This window comes from Tursiops truncatus, chromosome 14 (assembly GCF_011762595.2).
Source record: "Tursiops truncatus isolate mTurTru1 chromosome 14, mTurTru1.mat.Y, whole genome shotgun sequence".
NCBI classification, from domain to species: Eukaryota; Metazoa; Chordata; class Mammalia; order Artiodactyla; family Delphinidae; genus Tursiops; species Tursiops truncatus.
This window is the reverse complement of record NC_047047.1, coordinates 44,645,740-44,660,175: the sequence shown is the minus strand read 5'-3', so window position 1 is coordinate 44,660,175 and position 14,436 is coordinate 44,645,740. Positions and strand designations below refer to the sequence as shown.

The 14,436-nt window shown below is 37.9% G+C and overlaps 1 protein-coding gene across 3 annotated transcripts in view; it reads right to left on the bottom strand.

The window, feature by feature from the left end:
- Positions 1-14,436, bottom strand: part of ASB3 (ankyrin repeat and SOCS box containing 3) — a 95,559-nt gene that overhangs the window by 37,970 nt on the left and 43,153 nt on the right. For all 3 annotated transcript variants that reach the window (XM_019942631.2, XM_019942632.3, XM_073791368.1), the window contains 2 exons: positions 1,027-1,139; positions 309-444 (listed from right to left, as the gene is read on the bottom strand). In XM_019942631.2, the coding sequence (XP_019798190.1) occupies positions 309-444; positions 1,027-1,139 (249 nt within the window). The remainder of the gene's footprint in view (positions 1-308; positions 445-1,026; positions 1,140-14,436) is intronic.

Sequence of the window (14,436 nt, the reverse complement as noted above, 5' to 3'; positions counted from 1 at the left end):
ATAATAAAGGACAGCACCATCATTTAACTTGCCGATAAACCTGCTTTAATGATAGATCATTATGGTCCTACTCAGATAAATTAATAGTTGCGCAATGTATTATGTTAGTAATAGAGACTTAGTAACCAGGCTTATAAATGAACTATGTATGTACTCTTATTTACCACTAACATAAAAGACCATAAATTACAGAACCTGATTTATATCTGGTCAAGAATTACTCTTCCTAAGAAGATACAAAGTTAAAACTCATGATCTTAACAGTGTAAAGGCTAATGGATTAGTCTTACCCAATGAATTAGTCTTACCCGATGATATAAGTATGCTCAAGCTTTCTAGCTTGCCATACTGAGCAGCCACAAATAGAGGTGTGATTCCAAAGTCATCCTGGCATTCCTTGTTTGCTCCTTTTTTAAGAAGCAATTTTATGATCTCAGCATTTTCCTAAGGCACAGATTCATATTTTAAATAAGAGAAAACAAAGAAAATAGAAGATATCTTTTTTATTGTTGTGTGTGTGTATATTTTTTATCCTCACTAAAGGAAAAAAGTGTATTGGTGGATGGGAAGAAAGTGTTAAACAATCAGATTATTCTGTACCTTTAGCTAGAACATTAAACATAAACAGATAAAACACTGGGAATCTCTAGGAATTATAATCCTTATAAAATCCTGCAAAATTAGTTTGCAAGTACAAGCACTAAGATGTCATCACAGTTTCTAAACACAGTGCTATAAATAAAATAAGCCATTGCTATCAATTTATATCCCAAATATTCTGATGGTCTCTTAACTATGCTATCAACATTTGAAAAACTTAGATAATCCCTGCAGCCCAAAGCTACTAGAACTACTAGAGCAGTTGGCTTATTCAGAATGACGTTAGCATTTAGACTGCCTTTTCTGTACTGCACTAACCATCATAAATCACAGGCAAGTAGGAAGCAAAAACTGTATTGAACTGTCATTTTAAAAGGGTAAAACACACAATTTACAAGGAAATGAAATAATAAATTCAGAGTTTACCTGAAAAGTAGCCTGGTGCAAGGTGTTCCATCCACACATAGAATGGGATCCATTAACATTTGCTCCATATCGAAGTAGCAGCCTTAACACATCTATCTGTCCATTTTCAACAGCTGCAATACAACAGTCAAAAAAATTATTGTCAGTAAAAAGCCATGTTTGTAGGACTGGGCACTTCGGTGATGTTACCATCACTTATTCAGCTTCAAACTCACAATACTGTGATCATTCCTATCAACAAATCAAAACATATATGTACTCCTTATGCAATTCCAAAACATTTATCACAATTGTCTTAGCCCAAACCCATTAATATATACATTCTTTTGGTACACATATAAAATTATTTTCAATTGTATCTTAAAAGATACAAAGGAAATGGAAGCAGGAGGCAAACATATTCTCTTTGATAATGGAGATAATATGTGTTTCTATTTTGTTAAAAATGCAATTGGGAGGGGGATGGGATGAATGGGTCAGAAGAAACAGCAGCAGTGTGGAGAAACAGTCTCAAAAGAATTGAAAGGTTGGCTATTACCATCTGATCACAAATGACAATAGTAAATGACAAGCAAACTGAAAGCACAATACTGCAAGTCTGCATCTTAGATATTTTTACCATAATAAACAACAATCATTGTTAAAATGATGTTCTTATATCAACCAATGAAAATTTAGTAGAATCTGTTTCACATCCAATTCATACATCATTATCAGTGACTGCTGGCAAAAATCACTCCATAGCCAAAAGCCTGAGTTGAAGATTATCAGGTTGTCAGTGGTGATATATGAAACAGAGTTTAGATAAGTTTGTTTCCATTAATTAGGGAGACCTTCTAAAAATGAAAGTTGAAAAAATTTGTTTTGATTATTAAATACGCTATAGAAGTCAGACAGAGAGAAAATTTTTAATATCATAAATACATTAAGATATCTGATGTCTGCATCTCTAGTGAAAAAAATTTCTCAATGGCAAAATGGCATTTTTACAGCTCTTGCTAATTATTTCAAAATAAGGCAAATGGTTAAGTAATGGTTAATCGTTAAGAAATAGTGGTTTAGGGACTTCCCTGGTGGCACAGTGGTTAAGAATCCACCTGCAAATGCAGGGGACACAGGTCCAAGCCCTGGTCCAGGAAGATCCCACATGCTGCGGAGCAACTAAGCCCATGCGGCACAACTACTGAGCCTGCGCTCTACAGCCACAACTACTGAGCCTGTGTGCCACAACTACTGAAGCCCGCGCACCTATAACCCGTGCTCCGCAATAGGAGAAGCCACTGTAATGAGAAGCCCACACACCACAACGAAGAGTTGCCCCCGCTCACCACAACTAGAGAAAACCTGCGCACAGCAACAAAGACCCAACACAGCCAAAAATAAAATATTAAATAAATAAATAAACCTTTAAAAAAAAAGAAATAGTGGTTTAGAAAAGTGTATTTACAGCTTACACCCTACTACCAAAGCCTCTCCTTTGGAAGAGTTGGGTTAACTTCTTTGTCCTTATATAATAAGTTACCAAATTGGAGACAGAGTGGGAACCATACCGTGACCAAGTATATTATACTTCAATGAAAGTTATTTAAAAAAAAACCCAGACTCGAACTTACTATTTGTTTGCCTCCTTATCATTAGTAAAGTACGCTTGAGGAGAGAAACTGTGTTCCGTTCCCCTTACGTGCCCAGTGCCAATCGCAAACAGAAGACAGGCAATAAATAAGCACTGACTCAGGAAATGAAAAATAAATGTCTAAAATAAAATATGATTTTCTTTTTAAGAATTCATTCCTCTCCAAACAGAACAGCCTTCAGAACTATACTTCTGGATATGACAAAATAACTGGTACTAAACTAGCCATCATAAGAGTGGGAAATATACATAAAGCAACTTTTTCTAGCATTAAACCATGGGTAAAAGACTGGTTCCTAAGGAAAGGGAAACACATGAGGTGAGCCCCATGATCACCCCAGCTTTCTGCCTGCGGACATTTCTGGATTATGGTGCAATGAGCTGAAGTCCAAGCACAGTAAGGATAAGGTTGAAGAAAGAATACTCCAAGCAGAGGAAATGGTCCAAGCAGAGTGAAGCAGTCGGCTGAGCTAAGGAGGAAAATATCAGAGTTTAAGCAGTTGAAATCGGTGGGGCAAACCCCAAGAGAAAAGAGAACTGTGTGGAGGGGAGGCCCCACTGTGGAAGTTCTCCAAGAATCCTTGCCTGAGGTCTGGGCTACACATGTACAAGGCAAGATGAAGCTTACCAGAGAACTGCTAAAGGGTTAAGAATGGAACAGAGGTAAGCAGAAGACAGTGCTGAGGGGCAATGGAACTCCTAGGAGTTCTGGCCCAGTCAGAGTGGTGAAACCACACTGATACTTCGATAGCTTGTTAACACTCTGGGCATCCAACTGAGACACCCAAAAGGCAGAGCCCTAGGAATAAAGACCACATCTGAGACTAAGGCCTACTCTAGACCTGCTCTAAGGAAGCCTAAAATAAGCCCTGATCAGGAAGGAGGCAGAGGCTGGGAACTGAGTCCTCCTGGGAGTTAGATCTGGGAAATACCTTATGCTCTCAACAAAGCATAAAACCAAACCTAAACAAGTTCAAGGTCATAAGCCAGCAAATAATCTACCTATTATTTAAAAAACAGAAAAAACTCACTATTCTCAGAGGATAAGAGAATTCAAGTCTGTGACATCCTATTCACAATGCCCAGTATACAAGTCAGAAAGCAGTGAGCAGAAACTGATCCCAAGATGGCCCAGACATTGGATTTAACAGATTAACTAATGTAGCTACTATAAATATGCTTTAAAACTTTAAGGAAAATATGTTCAACGATTTTACTTTTTTTGTTTGTTTGTTTGTTTTTTTGCAGTTCGCAGACCTCTCACTGTTGTGGCCTCTCCTGCTGCGGAGCACAGGCTCCGGACGCGCAGACTCAGCGGCCATGGCCCACGGGACCAGCCGCGCCGCGGCATGTGGGATCTTCCCGGACCGGGGCACAAACTCGTGTCTGCTGCATCAGCAGGCTGACTCTCAACCACTGCGCCACCAGGGAAGCCCCAAAGATTTTACTTTTAATATCTATGGTATACACACAGCATACACAGAGAATCTGAGTAATGAAACTTTTTTAAAAAAAAGAACCAACTGGAAATTCCAGAACTGAAAAAAGAAATGGATGGGCTTAAAAGAAGATCAGAGATGGTAGAAGAGTGGATGAACTTGAAGACATCAATATAAATCAACCAGGGACTTCCCTGGTGGTCCAGTGGTTAAGACTCCACGCTACCACTTCAGGGGGCATGGGTTCGATCCCTGGTTGGGGAACTAAGATCCTGCATGCCACACAGCATGGCCAAAAAAAGAAAGAAGGAAAATAAAACAAAAAACAAAAATATATATGTATATCATCCTATCTGAAGAACTGAGAGAGGAAAAAAAAAGACTACAGGAAAATCAACTGTACACATCAAACAGTCCAGCATACATTAATTGGAGACCCAGAAGGAGAAGAGAGTAAAAATTGGGCAGCAAAAAATACATTTGAAGAGAAAAAAATGCCTGAAATTTTCCAAAATTTGATTTAAAAAACAAAAACAAAAGCCACATTGACTTACAAATCCCAGAAATTCAGTAAACCACAGTGCTTTGGAAGAAGTCAGTATACTTATGACTTCACATTCTATGTAAATTAAGGATGATTATATAAACATACCTGACAGCTCTGCGGAAGAATTTAAATCATTATAAAAGCAGCTGCAAACAACAAGCCATTGAAATCAACTTAGCTATAATAATAGTTTAATTTTTTTTCCAGGGCTCTTATTTGCATTTGAAATAAAATCTACCATTTTACCAAGTCCTTTAAGACTCTGCAGTAGTTAAATAATTAATCCAATCATTCAACAGTGCCAGGGACTGTACTAAGCACAAGGGGCATAGCAAGCAACCAGACTTACAAAGTAGTTGCCTTCGTGGAACTTCCATTCTAGTGGGAGAGACAGATAATAAACAAGTACACAGATAAAGGAAATAAGTTCTGATAAAAGAAACTGTGAAATTGTTTTTTGTGGGGAAAAAAGTGAAAGAAATTAACAAGGTAAAGTAAAGAGCAGTGACCGAGTATGAGAGTGCTATGTTAGAAAAGAGGATAGAGGTCATCTCTTTGAAACAGAGACCTCTGAACAGAGAAATGAGAGATAAGCAGTAAGCCATGCAAAGAGGTGGAAGAAGAGTACTCCAAACAGGAAATAAGAAGTGTAAAGGCAGTGAAGTACAAAAGAGCTGAGTATGTTTGGAATAGCCAAGATGGCCAGTGTGACTGAAGTGAAGTCAAGGAAAGGAAATAAAGCAAGAGAGGTAGAAAGAAGCCAAATTTTGTAAGCCTTGGCAAAAAGTTAGCTTTTTTTTTTTTTAAAGGAAAAAATGAATTTGTAGTTGGAGCTACTCCTAGAAGCACAGCTCATCACCTGCTCGTTCAGGACATAAATCCTGAGGAGCTGAGTGATCTGCCCAAAGTCACAGAGCCAGAGCCCAGGCTTCCTAGTTAGTCAGGACTCCCTCAACTATATCTGGTAATATTAACAAGAATAGGAGTCAGCAAACTGTTTCTGTAAAGGGCCAGAAAATACAGACAGTCCCCAACTTAAGATGGTCTGACAACAATTTTTCGACTTTACAGCAGTGCAAAAGGGATACACATTCGGGAGAAACTGTACTTCAAATTTTGATATTTTCCTGGGCTAGCAATATGTGGTATGATCATCTCTCACAACGCTGGGCAGTGGCAGCAAGCTGCAGCTCCCAGTCAGCCACAAAATCATGAGGATAAACAGCTGATATACTCACAACCATTCTATACCCATACAACCATTCTGTTTTTCACTTTCAATATAGTTTCAATAAATTACACGAGATATTCAACACTTTATTATAAAATAAGCTTTGTGTTAGATGACTGTGCCTAACGTAAGGCACAATGTAGGCTAATGTAAGTGTTCTGAGCACATATAAGGTAGGCTAGACTAAACGATGATGTTTGGTAGGCTAGGTGTATTAAGTGCATTCTTGACTTACAACATTTTCAGCTTACAATGGGCTTATTGGGATGTAACCCCATCCTAAGTTGAGGAAAATCTGTACTCTATTACATCTAGTTTCTCTGGTTCAACATTATGCTTGTAAAATTTACCAATATTGTTGCCTCTAGCTGCAGATCATTCCTCTTCATTGCTGTGTAGTAATCCATTGTGTAAATAGAACACAATTTATTTACCTGTTCTATTGCTGGCAGATGCTCTTTGGATAGCTTCCTGTTTGGGGCTGTAATAGAGCGCTACAACAAGACTATTATAGTACTTCTTTTTTTTTTTTTTTTTTTTTTTTCGTACGCGGGCCTCTCACTGTTGTGGCCTCTCCCGTTGCGGAGCACAGGCTCCAGATGCACAGGCTCAGCGGCCATGGCTCACGGACCCAGCCACGCCAAGGCATGTGGGATCTTCCCGGACCGGGGCACGAACCCGTGTCCCTGCATCAGCAGGCGGACTCTCGATCACTGTGCCACCAGGGAAGCCCTCTAGTACGTCTTTTACTGAACACTGATACACATTACTGTTGACTATATGCCTAGGAATGGAATTGCTGGGACAGAGAGTATGTATATACTCAGCTTTAGTAAGTTCTTCCAAACCGTTTTTCAAAGTGGCTATACCAAATTCACACTCCCATCAGTAATCTATCTTCTGGTTGCTTCACATCCTCATAAACACTTGGTACTTTCAATCTTTTTCTTTTCAGCCGTTCTGGTAGGTGTGTAGTGTTTACTCTTACCTTAATCATCAGTCACTTCAAATTCTCTTTGGAAGTAGCTGAGATACGAATAAATAAACAAAATATAACATTGTCTTTATCCTGAGCTCCTTTGGGACTCACTAGCCTGGGAGTACAAGTGAAGTTATGTTAAACTGTAAACTAAAATTTCAAATCCTGACATTGGGGTTACAGAAGAAACAAGCTGATAACAGCTATAGCTGGCTGACGGTACAAAGGAGTTCACTATATTATGTTCTCTACTTTCGTATATATTTTAAATGTTTCACAATAAAAGTTTTTAGTATTTTTCACCAGTTCATGGCCCCACTTGCATAATATGGAAGCTATATCTCCTGACAAATTCTACCCCACTAAGGACTTCTGATCTCCTAAATAATCCTGTCATCTTCTCTGAGACACCTTCCTGATGTTCACAGTTGTAAAGGCCACTTGAAGGTTATAACTGGCACAGTGTCAATGAGAATGATGTCACCCAAGCCATAGGTGCCATTTATTTCCCAATTCTGAATATGCAAGATGCCAAAGTGATGCTGGTTTCCCTGCAGTGCCCACTGTATAGGCAACATGCTACATCTGAGCAGCAGCGGAGAAGATGCCCTGTTCCCAACCTAACCCACAACATGCTCTGTCACCGAGCTTCCTACAGAGCAGGGCTGCTCATATCCCTGCGCCTCTCAGAGGTGCTCATGGAAACGGATCCTTCACCTTCCGCCTTCAGCTCCTCTCACTACAGGGCTCAAATATGAATCCCGGAAGCTGGAAAACCAGGCTGTTCTTCCACCCTTGTCTCCCAGAAGCCCCTCTACCACCCAGTTACTCAAATAAAAATCTCCTCCTGAAAACCATTCATTTTGCTCCTGAATTTGCCACCTACTTATTCATGACACAAGTGCTCAGGCATCTCAGACATATCTGAATTATAATTTAGGATCACAAGATGATGCCCTAACTCTAGTGGAAAGAACACAGATAGTGTAGTCAGGCACTCTGTCCAGCTGTGAGCAAGTTAGTCTCTCAACCTCATTACACATATAAAATAAGGATAATCTACTTACCTATGGGCTTTTAGTTGATTGAATAATTAATATAAGTGAATATAGTAGGTGCTCAATAAATGTTCCTTCTTTCTCTCCCTCAGTCTCCCTTACCCCTTTCCTGATATATAACTGGTCAACTTCTTTTCCTAATAAACTCCACAAATAGGATACTCAGAAGGTTAGCTTTTCAATCATGAGGAGTTAGGCCATAATTACAGTTCCCTCAATACTAATACAACTCTCTGACTAAACTCATATTGGTCACCTTCACTCCATGCACCCAAAGGACAGCCTCTTCCCTTTGCAGGATCAATCCTTTTGTCCAACAACCCGATTAACTGCAACCATCATTCAGCACTACAAGAAGTGCATATCCAGGTTCCCTCCTAAGTGAGAGTGCAGACCCTCAGGTTTACCCAATTTATTGTCCAATTAACTTCCTCCATGATAATTACCCACAAACCAGTCTTATTAGTTTAAATAAATGTTTATGTTTATCTTTCCTCCTCCACAGCCATACTGATCTTGTCTTACAAACATATACACTATTTCCCATCCTCAAAAAAGGAATCCAAAGCCCATAATCCTCTATCTTTCCACGGCCACCACCTGTATTCACTTGCCAGATTTTTCTCTCTTCCAAAAATCAGAACTAGGTCTATAGGCAGATGCTGCTTATACAGAACTTTTATGCTCTTTCTTTTCCTTCCACTTCTTGTCCAAGTTTGCAGAGACCTAAAGACATTTCCTTAGACTGGAGCGTGAGTCTGATAATCACCTAATCAACCATGGATAATGAGGGAAATTCAGCTGCAATTTCTACCATCCCACTGATAAGCAAGCTGATTGGCTAAGCTGGTGTTTCTTTGCTCCCTCACCTCTCTACATGGGACCCATCTAGTACCGCACGCTACGGCAAAGGAGGCCAACATTTCAAGGATAGAAGAGGACTACAGCTCAGTTAAGGGTATACAAAGAGCTGCGCTCTCTGATACAGAAGCCAGTAGCCATATGTGGCTATTTAAATCTAATTAATTAAAATTAAATTAAATGAAAATTTGAGTACCTCAATCAAACTAGCTTCATTTGAAGTGCTCAAGAGCCACACTTGGCTAGTGACTGGACGGTACAGATTTAGGACACTTCCAAATTCTATTGGACGGCTCTGGTCTAGAGTTTAGAATTTAACTAAATTGGAATTTAACCTAGAATACTAGGCATATCTATCTCCAAGATACACGCCTGGCAATGAGGACAGGGAACCAGGCCATTAGTTGTGGCTCCTATGGTTTGGGGCAGGTGTTCAAGGACAGAAAGGAAATGAGTAATTCTGGAACCTGGAAAAGTACTGTGGATTCCCAGAGAGAAAAAGAAAGCAGAATCATAGGATCTGGTATTACACTGGCATTGAACAGAGACCAGAGCCCAAGGATAAAGAATAAATATGAAATAAAACACCCCATTTGGAAGACAGAGCTCAAAGTGTCTGGGGTACACACAAAGATGGGAGAAAGGCTTTCCTCCCTTCAATCCAAACAGGTATTGTCTGTAAGACTCTAGCTGAGACAGCAGAAAAGAAAAAACAGAAGCTCTGATGGCAGGGACACTGCCCCTCCCACAACAGGTCAGGTTATTGTGCTGAAGAAACCTGTAACATCAAAAGTCTAACAAAGTAAAAATGATATGAGAACATCATTACCTGCAATAATTTCTAGGGAGACATTTATATTTTTGAAGAAACACATCTTTCCATTTCCTATATTTAAGAGGGAAAAAGAAGTAATCTGGGATAACATAACCTGAATAACAAAATATTGTTGAAAAGGAGAAATCAAGGAAGTAGAAGCAGCTGCTGACCCACATATAACTTCTAACCAAAATCAAAACTCAGTTGAGGCATGTAGCACACTGAGTGCAGTCACAAGCCCCACATGAAGATTTCATGAAGACATGGACTTAACATAGGATTCTCATCTGGGAGAAATATGGCAGAGCTATACATACATGTAAGTAATAAATCTAACTAGGATTACTAAACTCTAACTAAAAATAGTAAACAATGATCATTATTTAATGCAGCACTCATTAAACAATAAATTTCTAAAGGAGGGATTTTTTAAAACGTAATTATCCTATTGAATACGCTTTTGGAAAAATGCCTAATGTGACTATTTGTTTTAGGGAATTACCGTAAACAAGTTCTGTACCAAATGCAAATTGCAGTGAGCTGAGTTTTACATCTATAAGCTAGAATATACTCTTTCATCTTGAGGCTCAGATTGTGACAGTAGTTCTACTGAGAAACATCACAGTCAGCAAGGCTGTAATGAACAGTTTAACCACAGGCTGTCCATCTCCTCTAGTTATAGCAACAGGTTGGTGATTTCTGAGGGCCTCAGAGATCACCTACGTATTCTATTAGTACATTTGATTTATATATGAATTTTTAACTGTATCTATGCTTCTTAAATTCTACATGTACTCTATTCTCCATTATGCACTTCATTTTCCTCTACAATTCACTGAAAATAATCTTTCCATTGTATATCTAATTTGAATAAAACTTTTTTCCCTACCTCTTTCACAAAGCAAAAAAGAATGTTCGTAGCCATTTTATCTACTGTGTATTTCTTTGGTCCTGTGGTTACACTGACACCTGGTGGCACTAGAAAAGAAACTAGACTGCAATGACAAGTGATTTTTTTTTCTAGTGTTTTGAATTTATTCTATGTCCCCTCAGATTTTATGTTTTTCTAAGACTACCTATACCCAGGACAGGAGAACTATTAAAGTACTATACTAACTCCACTGACAGCATATGTTAGTTTCAACTTTTCACTCCGACAAAGTGACTGGCAAGGATGGAGAATTATTTCAAGAATGTCACTGGGTAAGTAGGACTACCCACAGTTATTTATTTCATAATTAAATTTTATAATCAGAATGGTTATAAAGTAAGGCTTTCCCATCAAAGACATATATCATAATTTCAAACCACTCTCCCTATATATACAGATATATTTCTATAATGTGTCTTGGCCATGAATCCTTAGTCTGAAATGTAGTATTTGATTGCTACTTAGAAAAATTTTTTCTAAAACTGTAATGAAAAGTTACACTTCTTTCTTACAAAGGACCTCGTGTCTGCTCAACGACTAACAATCTTAAAGATGTATACTGATGGTAAAAACCATGACCAAATGGACAAAATTCATTATGTTAGGAATATAACAGAAAGATTGTGGTCAGTACCCCAATCTAATTCTACATGTTGCCAATGACATGTCTCTGTTTCTGACAGAAAGAAGTCAAATGGGCAATAAGCCATCAGAGATCATATCCAGAAAAACACATCTTTCAATCACATGAAAGTCTTAGAAGACAAAAACCTTATCATTTTTCCATATGTCTCCCCACCAACAGAGTCAAGAGAAACGTTTGATTTAGATAGCTGAGCTAGAAAAGTGAATTCTACCACTTTCTGTAATTATCCAATTCACGTTTTTGAAGTACTCATATAGCAGTAGTTTCCTTATAGGAGCCACCTCTGTATGATCTCCACAGTATTGCTTAGAGAAACAGATCATTACACTGCGGAGTCCCTATCAAAGAAAAAGTATGTGGCAAAACATCCCTCATCCCAAGGACCACTCCAGTGTTTAGGACCCTGCACTCTCACTGCCAAGGGCCTGGGTTCAATCCATAGTTGAGGAACTAAGATACCACAAGCTGCAGCGTGGCACGGCCAAAAAGTAAATTAATTCATTAATTTAATTTAATTAATTATTCAATTATGAACATGCAAGAACTCAAGGAACATTATTCCCATGGGTCCTTTCAGAGGACTCTGTTAAAGGAAGAATTTAGTTAACCAAACAAGACTGGAAAAACCATGGCAAAATAACTGATGATAAACTTCTAAGCTACTGAACCACATAACTATAAGAATAAAATAAAATGAAGGTATTAAGATGCCAGAATAGGATACAAAATGTTATTTCCACTGACAACGTTAATACAATATAACTAACAAAATTTGGCAAAGGACAGAAAAAAGAAAAAGAGTTACACAGGAGAATACAGGGATATTGATTTCTTCATTTTTAAAAGCCAGAAGTTTAATTCTATCAATCAAACATGACTAATAAAATGACAGATAGCGTAAATACATTTAATTATACGAAGGTAACACAAGAAAGATAATAAATATACTAGCTTCAAACTGCTTATCTTAAGGAATGAAAAGATACAGTCTTAAAGCACTGAAGAGTATGATATAAAATAATAAAAAGTTACATCAAGAAAGTAAATAGAACATGAAATTAACATTTTTAAAATGTAACTTTTTAGTGAACAGCCATACTTCAGACCTGAGAAAACTCAAACTCCTATTTTCAAGAACATGTCCTCAAATAAAAATGCTTAAGTTATAATCCTTAAGGAAGATGATTAATCTTTCCATTGAAAGATCTAAAAATAACTCCAAAGATTAAGTTTAATTAATATAATACATATTAAATATATGAATGCTACACCTCAAAGTTCATAGCACCTCAAAAAATAACTCTATGAATGATCACTAATCCATGAAAATACTAGTGAAAAGTGAAATACAAGTTGGTTTGTTCAACTCTGGAATATATCAACAGAGTCAGAGTTAAAGGATAGGCCACACGAGCTAAAGTATGACATATTTTACAATTCAATATTGAAATAGGCGGCCTCACATAACACTGCTTATAAAAAACTTTGTTCCTAATAAACATTACAGCTATGTTTAACGTTGAAGTTTACACAGACTAAGCAGAGACTCAGAAGAACAAAAAATGAAAAATAATCCATCAAAAGCCAAAACAGCATGCTGTGCAGTTCTCATAGAAATTGTTCTGTGAGGTCGCACTGGGTTGGATTTGAGCCTCCAATTTATCAGTGCTGTTTTAAATACAGCAAAATAAAAAGAAAATCTATTTCCTATATAATCAGCTATATTTTCACTTAAATCTACTATATTTATAAATAATGGTATTCATATTTCCAAAGCAGTTTTTACAAATCTATCCTTAGAATATTTACTGTGTATGCATTTATAAGGCAAGGGAAGGGGAGTGGAGAGAGAAGACAACAGTAAAGAAAGGAAATAAGAGGTAGACTCCTTGTTAAACATAAACTTTAAATTGCATGTTAGCAAATGATGTTCTATAAGAACAATTTTCACGTGGAAAGATACGGAGGAGAAGTTTCCTGAATTTGTGGGATTTTCTCATTTTAATTCTTACTGTCATTGAACTGAAAAGCTTCCTTCTAAACTCCATTTTATGAAAATCTTGGTGAGTTCTGTGTAGGAAAGATATTCCCATTATAAACAGTGGAGTAGTAAAATTTCTTACTGTCTGCATTTAGCCTTTAGTTCAATCATAATGACACACCACTAATGTTGATGACTTTTGCAGTCACCTGAACGTTTCCATAGTTCTGTATTCATTTTCTATCCCTTCATCCCCCAGTTTAGGTGTTAACTGGGCCACAGGATAGGTACTACAACATGCAAGGGAATATAGCTTCCCTAGCGGGGAGGGGTAACATACTCCAAAGTTTCAGCAATGAACAGTTTGGAAAGATAAAGCTACAGATGGGGAAGGAAGCTATATTAGACAGGCAGTCCCCCTTTCTCACTTTAAGTCCAGGTGGTCCAACCACTCTTCCTTACCTAGAGATTATCATCTATAGCTTGGTGCAAACCTTGAAGTGTTCTGGATTTTGTTTTAATAAAAAAACCTCTTCCATTATAGATGGAAACACAGATCACTATGGTTATTTAAAAGAGGGAGAAATATACAGGTAAGTAAAGCACATTGCTAAAGTTTGTCATATTATTTATGGGTCAGAGCAGACACTAGAGCCCACAACACCTAACTAAACAAAACACCTAACTGAAGAGTCACATATCCATTCTTTGTCACTATGTTTTTGAAAAAGCTCAGCCTGCACTTTTCCTTTTCTCTTCCTTTTTAAAAAGTACTCTACTTCCGGGCTTCACTGGTGGTACAGTGGTTGAGAATCTGCCTGCCAATGCAGGGGACACGGGTTCGAGCCCTGGTCTGGGAAGATCCCACATGCCGCAGAGCAACTAGGCCCGTGAGCCACAACTACTGAGCCTGCGCGTCTGGAGCTTGTGCTCTGCAACAAGAGAGGCCACGACAGTGAGAGGCCCGCCCACCGCAACTAGAGAAAGCCCTCGCACAGAAACTAAGACCAAACACAGCCAAAAATAAATAAATAAATAAATAAATAAATAAACAAAAAAACCCTCTACTTCCAAACAAGGACCTAATACAATTGATGCAGTACCTGAGCATGCTGAGTACTCTATGTACTATATATCCTTGGGCTTAAACTCTCTGCTTGAGTTAAAATATTTTTTGTATTAGCCAATACAAAACATAATTAGGATGGTAGTTTGCTGCCAAAGAAACTAAATAAATCCTATCACTAAAAATAAGTGATTTAAAGTTTTTCACTGGTGTGAATTATC